Below are 18,970 nucleotides of genomic sequence, written 5' to 3'. Positions count from 1 at the left end.
GCCCTTCTGCTTCATCCTGATAGAGGGTGAGCCACTTGCCTCATCTTATTCTGCCAGAGGTGACTCTGTGCTGTCCTCAGACATGCGGTACTTGATAGTTTGGGCTGAACTGCCCCGATGCCTAACAAACAGTGGACAACTGTAGTTTCATAAAAGTTAGATGAATTCAGTTAACAGTTATATACCAGCTAAAGAATTGTAAGTAGTTACATTGTTTCTCAAAAAATGTGTTCCTTGGACCAGCAGTATCAGTGTCATCTGGGCATTTTCAGGCCCAACTGCAAACCTGCTGAATCAGAAGTTCTAAGGATGGGGCTCAGCTTGCGTTTTATCCTAAGTCATTAAAATATTGCTACTTACATTTGCTTTATTTTATGTACTCCCTATTGGAGAAGTTTTAATATTTATGGTGCTAAAATCAGGATGTAAATTGAACTGAAAAATTTTCTGAATATATTTTGATCCATCCCTGTAGTCTCCTCTTGTGAATCTAGTTTTGTGAGAAGCCCAGATTTCCCCACAGACTTACTGGCTTTACTGCATTCCAGATATAGCCCAAACAGATGCTTGAATCAAACTTTCAGTAGCCTGTGCCACTTGATGATTCAGAAGATATGTCACTTTGCTGTCTCAGCTTCTTATGGTTATTCAGCAGTTAGCTTAGTTTAACACAGTGTTTTAGAAACCTGCATAATCAAGTCACTGAATTTCATCCCAAGAGCATTTAAATCAAAATTCTCTTGTGTGTGAATAAAGCTCAGATCTCTTATTGTTCATTTAGTTCACATTTGAGGTTGAAGACTTTTTTTTCTTTTCAGTTTTGTTTTTTCTGTTAGAATTCGATTGTGATGCAAAGCTATTTAAAGGAAATGTTTCCTCATCTACTCCTTTGCCTTTGATCAGTAGCTTTTTCAGTAAAGAGGACATCCTGTTTTAGACAGTCTCTTTCCATACATTAAATTTTGACCTAGTGTTAAATGAACCTAAACATAAAAGCATTCTTTTGTGTTTAGTATATATATTTGATACCAGTTTGAATTCCAATCCCAAAGAAAGGCAATGCCAAAGAATGCTCAAACTACCGCACAATTGCACTCATCTCACACACTAGTAAAGTAATGCTCAAAATTCTCCAAGCCAGTCTTCAGCAATATGTGAACCGTGAACTTCCAGATGTTCAAGCTGGGTTTAGAAAAGGCAGAGGAACCAGAGATCAAATTGCCAACATCCACTGGATCATGGAAAAAGCAAGAGAGTTCCAGAAAAACATCTCTTTCTGCTTTATTGACTATGCCAAAGCCTTTGACTGTGGGGATCACAATAAACTGTGGAAAATTCTGAGAGAGATGGGAATACCGAATCACCTGACCTGCCTCTTGAGAAACCTGTATGCAGGTCAGGAAGCAACAGTTAGAACTGGACATGGAACAACAGACTGGTTCCAAATAGGAAAAGGAGTACATCAAGGCTGTATATTGTCACCCTGCTTATTTAATGCAGAGTACATCATGAGAAACGCTGGGCTGGAAGAATCACAAGCTGGAATCAAGATTGCCAGGAGAAATATCAATAACCTCAGATATGCAGATGACACCACCCTTATGGCAGAAAGTGAAGAGGAGCTAAAAAGACTCTTGATGAAAATAAAGAGGAGAGTGAAAACGTTGGCTTAAAACTCAACATTCAGAAAATGAAGATCATGGCATCTGGGCCCATCACTTCATGGCAAGATGGGGAAACAGTGGAAACAGGGTCAGACTTTATTTTGGGGGGCTCCAAAAATCACTGCAGATAGTGATTGCAGCCATGAAATTAAAAGATGCTTACTCCTTGGAAGGAAAGTTATGACCAACCTAGATGGCATATTCAAAAGCAGAGACATTACTTTGCCAACAAAGGTCCATCTAGTCAAGGCTATGGTTTTTCCAGTGGTCATATATGGATGTGAGAGTTGGACTGTGAAGAAGGCTGAGCACCAAAGAATTGATACTTTTGAACTGTAGTTTTGGAAAAGACTCTTGAGTCCCTTGGACTACAAGGAGATCCAACCGGTCCATTCTAAAGGAGATCATTCCTGGGTGTTCATTGGAAGGACTGATGCTAAAGCCGAAACTCCAGTACTTTGGCCACCTCATGCGAAGAGTTGACTCATTGGAAAAGACTCTGATGCTGAGAGGGATTGGGGGCAGGAGGAGAAGGGGACGACTGAGGATGAGATGGCTGGATGGCATTACTGACTCGATGCACATGAGTTTGGGTCTACTCTGGGAGTTGGTGATGGACAGGAAGGCCTGAGGTGCTGCGATTCATGAGGTCGCAAAGAGTCGGCCACGACTGAGCAGCTAAACTGAACTGAATGCTTATAAAATTTTACCGTGATTATTCTACCTCATATGTACATTTTTACTTCTTTAATTAGAAATATGGGTGAGAAAAGAGGCAACAGTCACTACATTCTTTTTTTGTACCAGTCTTGTCTCCTTTGTATCTTCATGTCTAATATTAGTTGTTTAGTCACTCAGTCGCGTTTGATTCTCTGCATCACGATGGACTGCAGCACGCCAGGCTTCCCTGTTCTTCACTATCTCTGGGAGTTTGCTCAAACTCATGTCCATTGAGTCAGTGATGCCATCCAACCATCTCACCCTCTGTCGTCCCCTTCTCCTCTTGCCTTCAGTCTTTGCCGGTATCTGTGTCTTTTCCGATAAGTGGGCTCTTCGCATCAGGTGACCAAAGTATTGGAGCTTCAGCTTCAGCATCAGTCCTTGCAATGAATATTCAGGATTGATTTCCTTTAGGACTGACTGTTTTAATCTCTTTGCAGTCCAAGAGACACTCAAGAGTCTTCTCCAGCACCACAGTTTGAAAGCATCAGTTCTTTGGCTCTCAGCCTTCTTTATGATCTAATTCTCACATCTGTACCTGACTACCAGGAAAACCATAGTTTTCACTAGACAGACTTTTGTGGGCAAAGTGATGTCTCTGCTTTTTAATATGCTGTCTAGGTTGGTCATAGCTTTTCTTCCAAAGAGCAAGCATCTTTTAATTTAATTTCATGGCTGTAGTCACCATCTGGAGTGATTTTGGAGCCCAGCAAAAGAAAGTTAAGATTAATAGTTAGAGGTTTATTTTTTGTTTTTAAATTGGAGTATAGTTGATTTACAATGTTGTGCCAACCTCTGCTGTGTAGAGGTTTGTTTTTGATTGTTTATAGTATACAAGAACAGAACTGGTAGCAAGTTTGCTAAATTTAATTTTTGAAGTCTACTCTTTTTAGTGAAATACTAAATATTATACTTAATGACATATAGGAAAAATACTTGAGAAATATGATTTATATAGGATAAATAGCTAATAATTTAAACAGGATCTCTGATGTCAGATTGCCTGGGTTCAAATCTTTATCTTGGCAAAGTTTACTCTGCTGTCTACCTTGGGCAAGTGATCTGTCTGAATGTCACTGTTTCAGTACGATGGGGTTAAGTATAGGGTGTGCAGTGTAGTAATGGAGCTGGTGCTATCACTACGGGGGGGTGCTGTGCATTGCACAGTTTATAACAAATTTAGGACAAAATGTGGAAACAACTCTGATATGTAACACTGGGATAAATGAATTCTAGTATATCTGTGTAGTAAGATCTGTGAAGCCATTAAAAAGAATGAGAGAGGCTTACATGTTGTAATGTAAGATGCCCATAATGTATATTAAGTGAATAAAAGCAAATGTGGCTCAGGTATAGCATGATGTCAGTAGTTACACATGTGTATTACAAAATGTGCACAGGAAAAAAAAATCCACAGTATATCACAAAACGAAAGTTCAGTTTTTCTCCTGGAGAATAGATTACAAGAAACTTTTGCTTTTCCGTTTTACTGTTCTACAGATTTTAAACACTTTTTAAGATATCAAATGAGCTGTAAAAATGAAAACATTTAAGGAGCAAAACGCGCTGGATTAATATCAAATCATTCACATAATCTGTTTATAATAGAATATGTGACTCTACTCACACTCTCTGATCTGCTTCAATCCATCTGCGAAAATTTAGCAATCAATAATTTCCAGCTCTTCTTATCCAGGTAAGAGCCATCTTCTGCAATTAAAGTTAGTAACAAACCCTTGGGCTTCCCTGGTGGCTCAGTAGTAGAGAATCCACCTGCAGGTTCAATACCTGGGTTGGGAAGATCCGCTGGAGAAGAAAATGGCAACCCACTCCAGTATTCTCGCCTGGGAAATGCCATGGACCGAGGAGCCTGGTGGGCTACAGTCTGTGGGGTCACAGAAGAGTCGGACACAACTGAGCGACTAAACAGCAACAGTTCTGAAGTTTCTGACTTCCTGGTGGGGAAGCAGAGACCAAAGTGACACTGAAGGCTGCTGAGAGAAGTGGTTTTATTTATACGTGTTTACCAACTCTGCTTCCCGTTTACCTCTTAGTAAACACAGGATACCTGTAGCAGAGTTCCACCTCTGGGCATAGCATCATATGCAGAACTTCACACTCAGGATTGGAGGAGGGTCTTCCCTTGTGGCCTCTAGTAGGAGTCTAGAACACTCCAGTTGCACGTGCCTGCATTCCCTAACATGATTTTGACCCCATCAAAGAAGATCTTCGATAATAGCATAATAGCAAATCAGTCTGTTCTTGATACAAATGAAACTGGCCTAGAATTAGGGCCTTGGGTCCCATGGGCCCGTGTAAGCGGTCTGTTAGCCACAGTTCTCTTCCCGCATCACTCACAAGGCTGTCTTGGACTGCCAATGCACTCAGTCCCCTGCACGCGACTGAGTTCTGTTCCAAGAGCTAGTTCATAAGTTCAACAGAGTTAGCCTAGGTACCCAACTAACACAATCAGGCTATATAGTATTGTACAGTAATAGGTTAATAATATTTTTTCAAAAATAATACATTAAAAAATACACCAAAAAAGTTTTTACCTTACAGTATAGTACCTTGAAAAGTATAGTAGTAGAGTATGATGGCTGGCATGAACTGGCATCAAGTGAACAGGCAGGTTCCTGACTGGAGCGGGGAGTGGAGGTGGAGGATCGGCGAGTTAAGGATCTCGGCGATGGGAGGCAGAGGACAAGCTGGTCTCCCTCATGCCGGCCCCGGGAGCACAGGCGCCTGGCTGCATTCAGTTCTGTCCACCTTCTTGAAAGAATGATCCGATGATGCTGGGTGCTAAGTACATGCTGTGCTGCTGCACTCTCTGCAGTGAAATGCACAAAAGCACAACCACGTGTAGGGGGGGTGCACGCATGTGACAGTGTGCACCAAACACGTGAGCAAACGTAAACACGGTTGGGCGTGTACGTTTACATCTTTGCAAGTTCACAACTTGGAGGTTCATATGCAGGGGACTTACTGCCTAGAGAAAAGGGACTTGTTCCATTTTTGCACAGGAGATACACTTAGTCTCTAATCTTGGATGTGGAAGATGAATAAAAAGTTGTGGGAGTAAGAGGGAGGGGACGTGTGTATACTTAACAGGTGACTCACGTTCTTGTGTGACAGAAACCAGCACAACATTGTGAAGCAGTTATCCTCCCCTTAAGAAGAAGTTTTTTTAAAGCTTAAAAATGATAAAATTTTAAAGAAAAGAAGTGTTATGAGGAAACTGGCTCAGGAATCAGGCTGCTGGGTTTGAGCATCATCTGTGATGTGCGGCTAAGCCACGCAGCCTCAGTTTCTGGTTAGAATGGAGACTGTCCTGCCACATGCGTCCTCAATCATCGTCTGCGTCAGATGAGTCCATGCACGTGTGTACTTAACACCATGCCTGGCGCCCAACGAGCAGTCAGTTCCTGTTGGTCCATTTCTCTTTGCCTCTCCTGATCCTCGTGGGGGTGGGAAGTGGAGGAGACAAGGAGACAAATGTGCCTGGGTTTGATCACTTATACTGGGTCTCTCATTTCATTACTGTTCCCTCTCAAAAGCAACTCGCTTCCCTTGTAAGGATAGCATCATCTTGGTGGTTGTTTAGTTACTAAGTGATATCTGACTCTCTGACTGCATGGACTGCAGCCTGCCAGGCTCCTCTGTCCATGGAATTCTCCAAGCAAGAGTACTAGAGTGGATAGCCTTTCCCTTCTCTAGGGGATCTTCCCCACCCAGGGATCAAACCTGGGTCTCCCGCATTGCACATGGATTCTTTACCAGCTGAGCCACAAGGGAAGCTCAATAATACTGGAGTTGATAGCCTATCCCTTCTCCAGCAGATCTTCCCGACCCAGGAATTGAACCAGGGTCTCCTGCATTGCAGGTGGACTCTTAACCAACTGAGCTACCAGGGAAGCCCAAAAGTGAAAGTGAAAGTCACTCAGTCACATCTGACTCTTGTATCGTCCATGGAATTCTCCTGGCCAGAATACTGGAATAGATAGCTGTTCCCTTCTCCAGGGGATCTTCCCGACCCAGGAATCCCAACCCGGGTCTCCTGCATGGCAGGCAGATTCTTTCCTGAATGAGCTAGGAGGGAAGCCTAGAATGATCCCTAAACTTTCTGTGTTCTTAGCCCTATCTCCCAGGTGTTGCTTCCTCACACTGTAGTTTTGGAATTTGTACCTGTTTTCTTTTTCTTCCTGAGAAACGTGCCTCTCAGCAGTCTTGGTCCTTACTCTGCCTACCTCCCACATCTCTGACAGACTGAAACTTCCAGCCCCATCCCCACCTCCTAGCAACTTCTGGGCTGCTTAAGAATCAGCTCTTTTCAACCACGTTTTCTCTATTATAGTGTTCTTGGTGTGTGTCAGTCACATAAATAATGGAAATCAATGGCAGTTGGCAGGCTAAGCTAAACTGTGCTCTATATTCAGCAGAATGTTTATGATACCGTAGTGCTGTGAGAACTCTTGCACAGATTCCTTATTAAGAGCTCTGGGGTCTCTAGGAAGGTACTGTCATGAAACAGGCTGGACGGGGGGACAGTCCCCGAGCTGTAGCGCTCCATGTCTTGTAGTAACACTAATAGTAATGGCTTGGGTCATGACTTCCAGAGAGTTTTTCCAGAATCTGAAGTTTGTTTACATCTGTGTCTCTGGGGATGTAGATTTTATTATTGGATAATTTCTTCTTGGTGGAGAAGAATCAAGTATTGGGGTTTACCTTTCTTTTCTGAACACATGCTTAATTCTACTTTAATGAGTTGTTTTATGTCAGGATGTGTTTTCTTTTTAAATTAGCACCTCTCCCACTTTTTTTTATTTTTAGGTGCACCAAATAAAAACCAACTGTGATTTTTTTTTTTTTTTCTGTTGTTTATAGGTCCTCTTCCTGACGGATGGGAACAAGCCATGACTCAGGATGGAGAAATATACTATATAAACCACAAGAACAAGACCACCTCTTGGCTAGACCCCAGGCTTGACCCTCGTTTTGGTAAAGGTTCATCTCAAAATCTTTTAAAATATTTTTGATAACTGTTTTTTGGTATATGAAGTTTGGAAGGTACATTTAAATTAAGTTGCATTGCTTTATAGTTTTAAAAAATGACTGCCTAGCCAACTTATCTATTACTATTTTTATGCCTTTCACTTTAAACTTGAATTTGGATGTAAATCAACTTTTTAGCTTTGACTTTTTGGGATGGGATTGGAGGAATGTTGTGGTGGTTTACTAACCAGACTCGCTGTTTCTTTCACATTTTTGAGAAGCACAGTGATCTGGTTTAAAATTATCTCTCTAGCTATAGAAATAATCAGGCTGTTGCTTCATCTAAAACCTGAAATAGCAGCTTTTGTCGGTGAGTGACCTGGTGTCTGCTTATGCTTAGCTTGAGAGAGCAGTGACTCCCATCCTGTGTCTCAGTGGTATAATGTTTTCTGTCCTCAGCTGGGGCAGGGACCCCTGTCACCTAGAGATAGGCCAGAAGTGTTTTTTCCCTTCTCTTCGTTTCTGCCCTCACTCCCCCACCCCACACCCATATTTTAAGGGTTTTTTTTTCTGTGTTTTTCATTTAGGAAATGAAAAGTAAAGCCATATTTCTCCCTCAAATGACAAAAATTACCATTTGCACAAAGAAATACCCCCCTCCCAAATGTGCATATCTTGATAATAGTATACAAGCACTTTGGGGCCTTTTTAATCCATACTTTTTCACTGTTTTCCTTTCTTCAGTTGGATTTCTGAGATATTTTTCCAAAGCCATGGAAAAATGAATCTAAAAAGGAGCAGATCGTTGTGGTTTTAAAGCTTTCGTCTTGGACTGGATGTAGCTAAATGAAAACAATGTGCAGATCACTGAGTAGGTCAGACTGCGGGAGCTCGGAACCTTTGAAGCTTTGCAGGGGTTGACCTAACAACAACTGCGGGGCCCTTACGGGAAGGAGGAATTAACTCCTTGAATGCCATCAGAACACAATCTGGGGTAAAAGGGGAAAAAGAAAACTCTACCCAGGACTGGGCAAAATAACTGCCCTGTTAGGAACGTTGCGAACAGTTCTGTGTTGGTATGTATACCTTTTAAAAACCCCGACATTTGGGTTTTTAACTTGAGAGAGCAGTGACTCCCATCTCTCTCCTGAAGCAGTGCCACCCCAAGCTCACCATTGGTCAGCGTTATGAACCGACCCCTATTCAGGTAAAGTCAGAGTGGGATCAGGGCAGAAACTGTCTCTTTGGCTTAAATGCAAGCCTTTTGAGCTTCAAGACCTATTTGGGTGTTCAAAAAGTAATGTGGCATGTTAATAATTTGCAACTTCTGATTCTATTTAATATTTGAATAAGGCCTTCTGGTTGAAACAGGAACCCAAGTAAGGTAGAAAATTTAATAAATCTTGCCATTTGTATGGACTAGAATGATAACAGCCATGTTTCCTCAAATCATCTTTAATGAAATGAATTCAGCTTGTCCGCATTTGGAAATTTTAAAAAACGGTTCTGTGGGATTTTTCTTTCCCTCTACATGAGGCTCTGAAAAATGATGATTAACTCTTAACTAGCTATAGAAATCAGCAGTTGGAACAAAAGTTTTTGTTTTGTTTTTAAGTATTTCCAGTTAATAAAAAGTGAAGTAAATAAAGCAAGTTGGCTGTGAGCTTAAGTAGATCCGTTAATCACACATAGCTTGGTCTTTTGTTTTAAATGGGAGAAAGTACCAAAAAAGTAATAGTCTCCCTCCCACCTCAACACATATGTACACACAGCGTACAATTAAGTATGCCAAGAAAAGTTTTCGTAAAATACTCTTCCTGCTTTTAGTTTCCCCTTTTGGGCCCACTGTTGTATGTGTATTCCAGACAGGCTTGACAGCTTGCCAAAGCTTTTTATTTTGTGGCCCGACTTCTAATCTGTTCCAGACCTTTTCAGTCAGAGAGCTCAAGTGTAACTGAAGGGGAGCAGGAAAGGGGAAAAAAGACGTGCGGGTTTCTCTGATCCAGAGTGACAGCAAATGGAGGCGAGCTGTTAGCTGCTGAATTTGAAGGAGTTTTCCTTGAAATCTGCAGTTCTACGGTAGATTGCATTTTATCTGCCAAAAAAATATAAACTGTCCCCTTTCTGACCCTTTGAACCATGCAAACAGCAACAAATGATAGGTTGTTTCCTTCATGGTTGTGCAATTTGCTTTCCTATATTCCCTGAATCTATATTAAAGTATTGACCATTTTTTACATGACATTGACCTATGTCTTTTGACATTTTAGAGTGGAAAATACATTTGACCTCTGTATAAGCTTGACTTTATCACTTAATTGCCTTCAAACACCAGCCTCTTTTATATTTCTGTTCTTTATCAGATGCTCTGGAATAATTATATTTAGAATAATTTTTTAAATCAGTTCTTCACATCCCCCATGAAGTTAATAAGTTATTCATATAATATAAATTTAGGAAATTCATAATTTGTTATGTATTGGTTCCTTTTTATTCGATTTTCTTGTTCTTTAACATTTAAAAACTATATCTTTAAAAAAATTATTGAAGTTTTTATTTTATGTTGATTTACAGTATTAGTTTTAGGTATATCACTTAGTGATTCAACATTTTTCTAGATGAGACTCCATTTAAAGTTATTACAAAATAAAGACTGTTTCCCTGTGCTGTATTTTTCCCTGTTGCTTTTTTTTTTACATAGTAGTTTGTATCTCTCAATCTCATGCCCCTTTCTTTCCCTTCTATGAAAAGTATATATTTTTGACATTTATATTATTTTACAGCATTGATTGGTAATTTATAACAAATCATGAGGTAACATCCAGTGGCAATAAGAACTAGCTGATATTTACTGGCTGTGAAAAAAGAAGGGCTTTTATCTATTTTTAAGGAATCATACTAGGACTGTTTTTACACTTATTAAAGTAAGTTGATGCTTGAATATTACACAGGTCATTAAATTATTTCATGTTTACACTTTTTCCCCCTACAGATTTTATACGTGCAAACATAAAAAGTCTCATTTTCTTGTACATCGTAAGATTATTTATTTTATATAATATAGCCATATGAATATTTTCCAGTGAAAGCCCTAATGAAAGCAAACCAAAAAAATTCCCATTCTTCAGAATGAAAAATCTACTCCAGAATACTAATGGTCAGTGAACTGATCTTTTATGTAATGTCCCTGTTTATGGGAAAGAACATATTAAATAGTGTTAGAATCTGTGTTTCTGGAAATAAGTGCTGATGGGACCACGGGGATTGAAAACACATTTGGGGTAAATAAAGTACTGGAACTAGAGATGTGGATTAAAAGGTGTATCTTTTGAGTCTTAAAGGAGGTAATAAATAACCTAGGTTGGCGAAAACACAATATCCTTTGTAATCACTAACAGCAATTCTGTGCGTAGACATTCTATGCATGGAAATATAACAGGTAATTAAAACCTAGAAGTTAATTTTGGTCCTTGGTTTCAAGATATTCCAAAACTTGCTTTTCAGTCACAAACTAAAAGTTGTTCAGCACACCTTTCTGATCACAGTTAAATATTTTGCATCAGTAGTTAAAAGTCTGTTTAATTTTTTAAGTGTTCAGACCTTTTCCCTTTAAGAGCAAATATTTCTGATAGCTGTTAAAAGTAATATTTTGCTTTTAATGAAGATGCACCTAATGACCAACTAAAGATTTTTCCCTCTGTTGTAGAGGAAGGGAAAGCGCTGAAGGCTATAGGAACTAACTCTGTAACTCCATTAATGGAGTCTTGGGTAGCTAGAATACCAGCTTCAGCTCATTCGAACTTTTACTGAAGCAAGTCTCTTGATATCCATGCATTAAAAACAAGTTTTTCCTTTGTTTTTTGTTCTGTTTTCCTTACCCTCTTTTAAATATTGCCTAGTGATCCTAAAATGTCAGTTTGGGTTGTGAACTATATTATTAACTACTTAGGGTGGGGAGGAAAAGCTGTTTCATTGTGTTTTAGGTAAATAGAGCTGTTGCTAACTGCAGTGTCTTAAAACAGATAAATCTCACCAAGTTTGGCACATAAAAGCAACTTGTGACTCTTCTCTTCACCTTTCCTCAGGGGAGGAGGAAAGGGGTGCCCTGGGCACTAAAGGAGCGTTTAGCACCCTGACTCCTGCCCGGTGAGCCACGGTGCCACCCAGTCCTGTGACTGCAAACCCACCAACGTCCATTAAAAAAAAAATACTGGGAGAGGTAGGGAATTCTGCCCCAAGTTTGAGTTTCTCTGAGATCTAGAAAAATGGTGACTTACCGAGTTACATAGTTAAGTGACAGAACTAGAATCTGGACTTGATCTTTTGACGCCCAGAATTTTAAAGAAATCTAGATTGCAAGCAGTTAATCTTTAGAAACACACCTAAGTCACCAATACTAATACATGGAAATTTCAGAAGGAGGAAGATGACAGTGGTTAATGCATTTACTTATGTACCGTGACTTACATGTTGTGACTCATCTTGAGGAAATTACCGAGGTAGTGAGTTTCCAGCTACAGAAGTGAAACCATCCAGTTGAATTATCAGGCCTCGCCTCTTCCACATCCTTAAGAGATTACCTTCCAACCTCACCTTTGACCTTTCCCTCGATTTGACCTTTCCCTCAACTAGGAACTTAACCACATTACAAGTCAGTCCATTTTGTTTAAGGAAGATTCTAATGACCAGAAAGTATGTATTCCTTTATTACTCAGAAATTTACTTCCCTTCAAATTTGTGAATACAGTCCTAATATCAGAACATTCTCTTTTAACTGGTTTCTCTAGTTTTTTCCATGCATTAAGAGTTCTGAGTTCTTTACTAGTTCAGTTCCCTTCTTCTGGATGCCTTTCATTTAACTAGTGCCTCTTTAAAGGTAACAGTCAGTGTAGTTTTTAAATGCACATTATCCAGTGAGAAAAACAATTGCAACACTTCTCTGACCTGGCATTTTATATGACCTTGAAAAATCCTTTAAAAGAAATTAGCATCCTGTTTTCTCCATAGTAGTTGCATAATACATTCAATATGAATTTGAATAGAACTGTGATACAGAAAAATTCAATATGAAGTAAATTGTGATGTAGAAAAATGTACCTCCTCAGTTAGAAATCAGGAGACCCAAGTTATTCTGGTATCCCAATATAACCAATTCATTCAGAAAGATACCTGACTTCTCAGCTTATTTGGACTCATATACTGGATGCTTTTAAGACTATTTCCAGTCCTTAATTATTGTCATTCTCCGACTCTTTGCAACCCCATGAATTGGGGCCCTCCAAGCTCCTCTGTCCACGGGATTCTCTAGGCAGGAATACTGGAGTGGGTTGCCGTTCCCTTCTCCAGGGGCTCTTCCATACCCAGGGACTGAACCCGAGTCTCCTGCATTACAGGAAGATTCCTTACCGTCTGAACCCCCAGGGACGCCCCTTCTTAATTATTGTGATTTAATATAATATGCTAGAGTATGAAATCTTCAGTGGCTGCTTTGGATCCTTACTTAAGGTTACTTCTCAATAGCTTTCTGGATTTGAGTGCCCTGAGGTTTCAAAAATACTTTTGAACTATTTATTGTACCATTTAAGTTTAGCTTTTGGCCCTCTGGTCACAGCTGGAAATTACTTGTGAAGAGGAGACTAGGAAATCTTCCAGCTTAATCTAAAGATAAGCCTTATCACATGGTGAGTATGCCCAGGCAAACATCTGACAGGGAATGGCCAGTGCTGGATGGAAGAGTTAAGTTTTGTCTACACTGTCAAACTCTGACACATGTAGGAATTTAATGCATGTGTTAGTGGGGTTCAGCTTTACTGTCTTAAAGATGGATACAGTTTTGGTGTGCTTGGTTTCTAAAATTTAGAACTTCCCTAAAGTTGCTGTAATAGAAAGCCTGATGTAAGCTGATTTGAAGTATAACTCCAGGCCATGTGCTCAGTGAAGCTCAATTTAAAACACAGTTAGAGATTGTTACAAATTGTTGCCCTCACTATTTTTTTTTAAGTTAAAATTAAATAAACACTGAAATGAACGTTTTCATGTGTAAGGTTATGGACTGTCAAAGTTAGTTCAGACTTGAGGTTTGCAGTTTTAGTCTTTTTTTCTTTTAATTTATGTTATATTCGGGAGGATAGTGTCAAAATAGTCAATTATTCATATATGCAATCTCTTCTATTCGTTGAGGGTGCGTAGACATACACTGTTGTTGTTCAGTCGCCCAGTCGTGTCCAACTCTCTGCAGCCCCATGGACTGCAGCACGCCAGGCCTCCCTGTCTGCACCATCTCCTGAAGTGCCCAAGTTCGTGCCCATTGCATTGGTGTTGCCATTCAGCCATCTTATCCTCTGATGCCCTCTCCTCCTCACATACATTAATGAGGTGAAATTAGTACATATTTTCTACTTGATGATGGTTCAGGGACACAAATAATTACATAGTGAAGAAGTATTTTCTTTGTATAGCGAGTGATAATTTAAATTACTGGCTTGTGTTACTAAAACTCCTCCCATCAGACATAAGAAAATATATTTTTAAAAGAAACCTGTGTTTCAAGTTACATTTGCATCATTTCAGTTCAGTTCACTGCTCAGTTGTGTCCGACTCTTTGCGACCCCATGAATCGCAGCACGCCAGGCCACCCTGTCTATCACCAACTCCCAGAGTTCATTCAAACTCACATCCATCGAGTTGGTGATGCCATCCAGCCATCTCCTCCTCTATCGTCTGCTTCTCCTCCTGCCCCCAATCCCTCCCAGCATCAGAGTCTTTTCCAGTGAGTCAACACTTCACATGAGGTGGCCAAAGTACTGGAGTTCAGCTTTAGCATCAGTCCTTCCAGGACTGATCTCCTTCAGAATGGACTGGTTGGATCTCCTTGCAGTCCAAGGGACTCTCAAGAGTCTTCTCCAACACCACAGTTCAAAAGTACCAATTCTTCGGCACTCAGCTTTCTTCACAGTCCAACTCTCACATCCATACATGACCACTGGAAAAACCATAGCCTTGACTAGACGGACCTTTGTTGACAAAGTAATGTCTCTGCTTTTGAATATGCTATCTAGGTTGGTCACAACTTTCCTTCCCAGGAGTAAGCGTCTTTTAATTTCATGGCTGCAGTCACCGTCTGCAGTGATATTGGAGCCCAAAAAAGTAAAGTCTGACCCTGTTTCCACTGTTTCCCCATCTGTTTGCCATGAAGTGATGGGACCAGATGCCATGATCTTAGTTTTCTGAATGTTGAACTTAAGCCAACTTTTTCACTCTCCTCTTTCACTTTCATCAAGAGGCTTTTGAGTTCCTCTTCACTTTCTGCCATAAGGGTGGTGTCATATGCATATCTGAGGTTATTGATATTTCTCCCAGCAACCTTGATTCCAGCATCACCTTTGCATTAATAGCAAGTGTCTTATAAAATGCACTGAAGAAGAGATCCATTTGGTGGTGCCACTTTTTGTGCCAACTCAGAGATTCAGATAAACAGAAAAAGAGATTATAGACTTCCGGAGGGAAAAGCCAGATAGATTTCTGCTGAAATCAGTTGGAGTGACTTAGAAGGGGAGTGGTTCCTATTCTTTGTTTTATGCTCATGTTGTTCTGCTACCCTGGTTGCTGAGGTCACTTCAGAACTCATTCTGGACTCACTTCAATTTGGAGATTCTCCTGTGCATTACTAATAGCATCCTACTAACCAGGGATAAAAACTTTTTGTACTTAACTTACTCATTCAGCAGATGAGTGCCAGTTACATACCAGGCACTATGCTAACAGTTGGGGGCTGGGGGTTGCAGGCTACTGAGTAAATAAACCATTACAAAACCTGTTAAATACAATGAAGGGCTTTATCATAAGGTGCTCCAAAAGGGAATGAGGTGAGGTAGTCAGGAACACTTTTTTGAAGTGGGACATTAAAGGATGAGAAGCCAGTCAAGCTCTACACTATATAAAAGGACCAGTTTTTGTGCTTAGCTGTCAAAACTCAGATTCTTCTCTTTTAAATTATAAATTCCCGTAGTGAAAGAGTAATAAATTACATGTAATTAGAAGTAAAGCTATTGTTAATGGGACTATTTACTCATTAATCTAACATGAATTCTTGATGCCAGGTAGATTTTAAAACGTTATTCCCTGTCTCTTTATAGACCAGTCATTTCATTATTTGTACTTTAAACACTGTTTTCATAGTAGAGGGAAAAACATAGTTATGTCCTGGAGACAGAGCTGAAGGCTAGTTAAGACTACTTCTCCCTTCTCCTCCTCACCTCATTTAGCAACTCCTGTGTCCTGCCCCAAACTGCTTAATGAGGTGATGAGGAGAAAATGTTCTGTTGAATGTTTTTTAAGCTCTATTCACAATTGTATTGTTTGAAAAATACCATTATAATGAATTTTCATGCCAGACTTTTGATAGATGGTTGAAGGAAGATGATATCAAATTGACCTTAGTTAGTTAGTTAGTTGAGTCGCTCAGTCGTGTCCAACTCTTTGTAACTTCATGGACCGAAGCACGTCAGGCCTCCCTGGCCATCACCAACTCCCAGAGTTCACCCAAACTTATGTGCATCGACTTGGTGATGCCATCCAGCTATCTCATCCTCTGTCGTCCCCTTCTCCTCCTGTCCCCAATCCCTCCCAGCATCAAGGTCTTTTCCAATGAGTCAGCTCTTTGCATGAGATGGCCAAAGTATTGGAGTTTCAGCCTCAGCATCAGTCTTTCCAATGGACACCCAGGACTGATCTCCTTTAGGATGGACTGGTCGGATCTCCTTGTAGTCCAAGGGACTCTCAGGAGTCTTTTCCAATACCACAGTTCAAAAGCATCAATTAATTCGGTGCCCAGCTTTCTTCACAGTCCAACTCTCACATCCATACATGACCGCTGGAAAAACCATAGCCTTGACTAGACGGACCTTTGTTGGCAAAGTAATGTCTCTGCTTTTGAATATGCTATCTAGGTTGGTCACAACTTTCCTTCCAAGGAGTAAGGGTCTTTTAATTTCATGGCTGCAGTCACCCTCCGCAGTGATTGTGGAGCCCAGAAAGATAAAGTCTGACCCTGTTTCCACTGTTTCCCCATCTATTTCCGATGAAATGATGGGACCAGATGCCATGATCTTCGTTTTCTGAATGTTGAGCTTTAGGCCAACTTTTTCACTCTCTTTCACTTTCATCAAGAGGCGTTTTAGTTCCTCTTTACTTTCTGCCATAAGGGTGGTGTCATCTGCATATCTGAGGTTATTGATATTTCTCCTGGCAATCTTGATTCCAGCTTGTGCTTCAAGTCCAGCGTTTCTCATGATGTACTCTGTGTATAAGTTAAATAAGCAGGGTGATAATATACAGCCTTGACGTACTCCTTTTCCTATTTGGAACCAGTCTGTTGTTCCATGTCCAGTTCGAACTGTTGCTTCCTGACCTGCATATAGGTTTCTCAAGAGGCAGGTCAGATGGTCTGGTATTTCCATCTCTTTCAGAATTTTCCACAGTTTATTGTGATCAAAATAAAGACATTATTGATATTTTTGAGTAGTTAATAAAGATTCAAGTACTTTAACCCAGTTTGGGGGGCCTGGAGTTTGATAATTCGAAAGGGAGAAAAGTACAGAGTGTGCCTAGCGTGGACTATTAGAGGAGGTTAGCTGTTAGCACGTCATGCAGACCAAAGCCACAATGAGACACCACTTTATTCTCAGTAAGATGGCTGAAGCGAAGGACAGGCATCGCTAAGTGCTGGCGAGCACGTGCAGCAGTTGGCACCCTCGTCCATTGTCCGTGTGATTGAAAACGGAGGCAGCCACTCAAGAAAACCGTTTTGTTGCAGTTTCTCAGAAAGTTGCACCCACTGTGCGACCCAGCAATTCCGTGCCCTAGATACGTATGCCCGCAAGAGGAAACCATATGTCCATACAAAAACCTGCAAACTTTAATGTCTGTAGCCACATGATTCATAAAAACCAAAAGATGAAAATAACAGATATTCCATCAACTGATGAACAAACTAACAAAATGTAGTAAATCTGTACAATGGAAAGTTATTCCATGATAAAAAGGAGTAAAATGCTGATACATGCTATAATATGGATGAATCTAGAAAACATACTAAGTGAAACAAGCCAGTCTCAAAATTGATTCCACATATATGACCTGTTCAGAATAGGCAGTTCCAAGGAGACAAAGTAGTTTAATGATTACCAGCAACTGGGGAAGGGGCAGCAGAAAGTGTACTCACAAAGGAATACTTGGCTTCTTTGGGGGATGATGAAAATGTTCTGAAATTAGATAATCGTGATGATTACACACAGTCCTATGACTTTATTAAAACTGATAAAGGGGTGAAGTATCTCAGAATAACTTTTCATTTAGGTAGGTATAGCTTAAGAGTGTTGGGACACATCTTTTGCATATTGATAATGAAAAGGTATTCAGTCGTTAAATTAGGACCCTAGCCTTATTTAAAATACATAAATTATTGTCCCAGTTAGTAACAACTTTTTGTAGACAGTGCAGTTCCCTCAGTCATATTGAAATACTGAACTAGCAGTAGGAGTTTTGTGTTTTGTTTTTACCGTTTTAAGACTGATAGGTGGCCTGTTAGATTGTTTTCAGAAAACTTTCATTTCTTCTAATAAGCCTGCTATTTTGCAGAAGTCTTAAGTATCTTATTAATACAGGAAAAACCTAAAAGTTCTTTCTAAATGTTATGAACAAACTAATACAGTCATTCTAACATGTAACCATGTAATGTCTGAAACTTGGTAAAATATTAGACAAAGTAAAGAAGCGCTTTCTTGTGTTGTGGGAGGTTTGATGTGAGCTAATGTTTTAAAAGTTCAAAAAAATGTTTCTAGGTTTAAATTTACACTTAATGACATTGCTGGGATAGACTTTATTATCAAAGTCTACAGTTGATTCCCAGATCTGAAATACTTTGTAATATTACAAGATTGAAGATACCAATTACGCAAACTTAAAATGTGTCTGAAGTTTGAAAACTCATGTTTAGAATGACATTTAGAAACAACCCATGGTGACGACCTCCTTTGGTCTTTTTTTTTCCCTTCAGTAATTGCTGATTGTGTAATTTGCTACCATAAAGCTGTCAGGACTGATTTGCTTCTGACTGATTTGTTCAAGTTATGAGATAGTAACTTGAAAGTTACTATTAGGCAGCAGACTCTGAATTTTTAAATATAGCATATTTTTAAAAATTCGATCCTGTTTTAGAGATTTACTTTCTCTTTACCTTTAAAACTGGAAACATTTGGATTTTGGTGGTTGATCACTTAGGGGAAGAAGTTGGTAATGCAGTTCTTTTCTTTTTAACTGCCCTGCTCCCTTCCCCCATGAAACAAAGCCTGTCTTGTTTCTTGCCTGCTTGTGAGGTCTCTGGTGCACCCCATGTGGGTGCGCTGCTCTGTGCTTTGTTGAAATGCTAGAGATGGTCAGAAGGTAAAGAATGGGATGCTTCTGAAGAGAAGAAATCCCAGCTTCAGTGGATAAACAAGGTTGTTTGAGTTGGTCATTTAAGTGAACTCTTAGTACAGAAACTTTTAGGACGGCTTGTATCCACAGGTAACAAACAGCATTTAAGTAAACAACCA

The 18,970-nt window shown here is 39.9% G+C and overlaps 1 protein-coding gene across 4 annotated transcripts in view; it reads left to right on the top strand.

Annotated features, from left to right (window-relative positions):
* The window catches only part of YAP1 (Yes1 associated transcriptional regulator), a 138,932-nt gene that overhangs the window by 85,876 nt on the left and 34,086 nt on the right, over positions 1-18,970 (top strand). For all 4 annotated transcript variants that reach the window (XM_052652416.1, XM_052652414.1, XM_052652415.1 and 1 more), the window contains exon 4: positions 7,269-7,382. In XM_052652416.1, the coding sequence (XP_052508376.1) occupies positions 7,269-7,382 (114 nt within the window). The remainder of the gene's footprint in view (positions 1-7,268; positions 7,383-18,970) is intronic.

This window comes from Budorcas taxicolor, chromosome 15 (genome assembly GCF_023091745.1).
Source record: "Budorcas taxicolor isolate Tak-1 chromosome 15, Takin1.1, whole genome shotgun sequence".
NCBI lineage: Eukaryota > Metazoa > Chordata > Mammalia > Artiodactyla > Bovidae > Budorcas > Budorcas taxicolor.
This window is presented reverse-complemented; position numbering and strand designations above follow the sequence as displayed.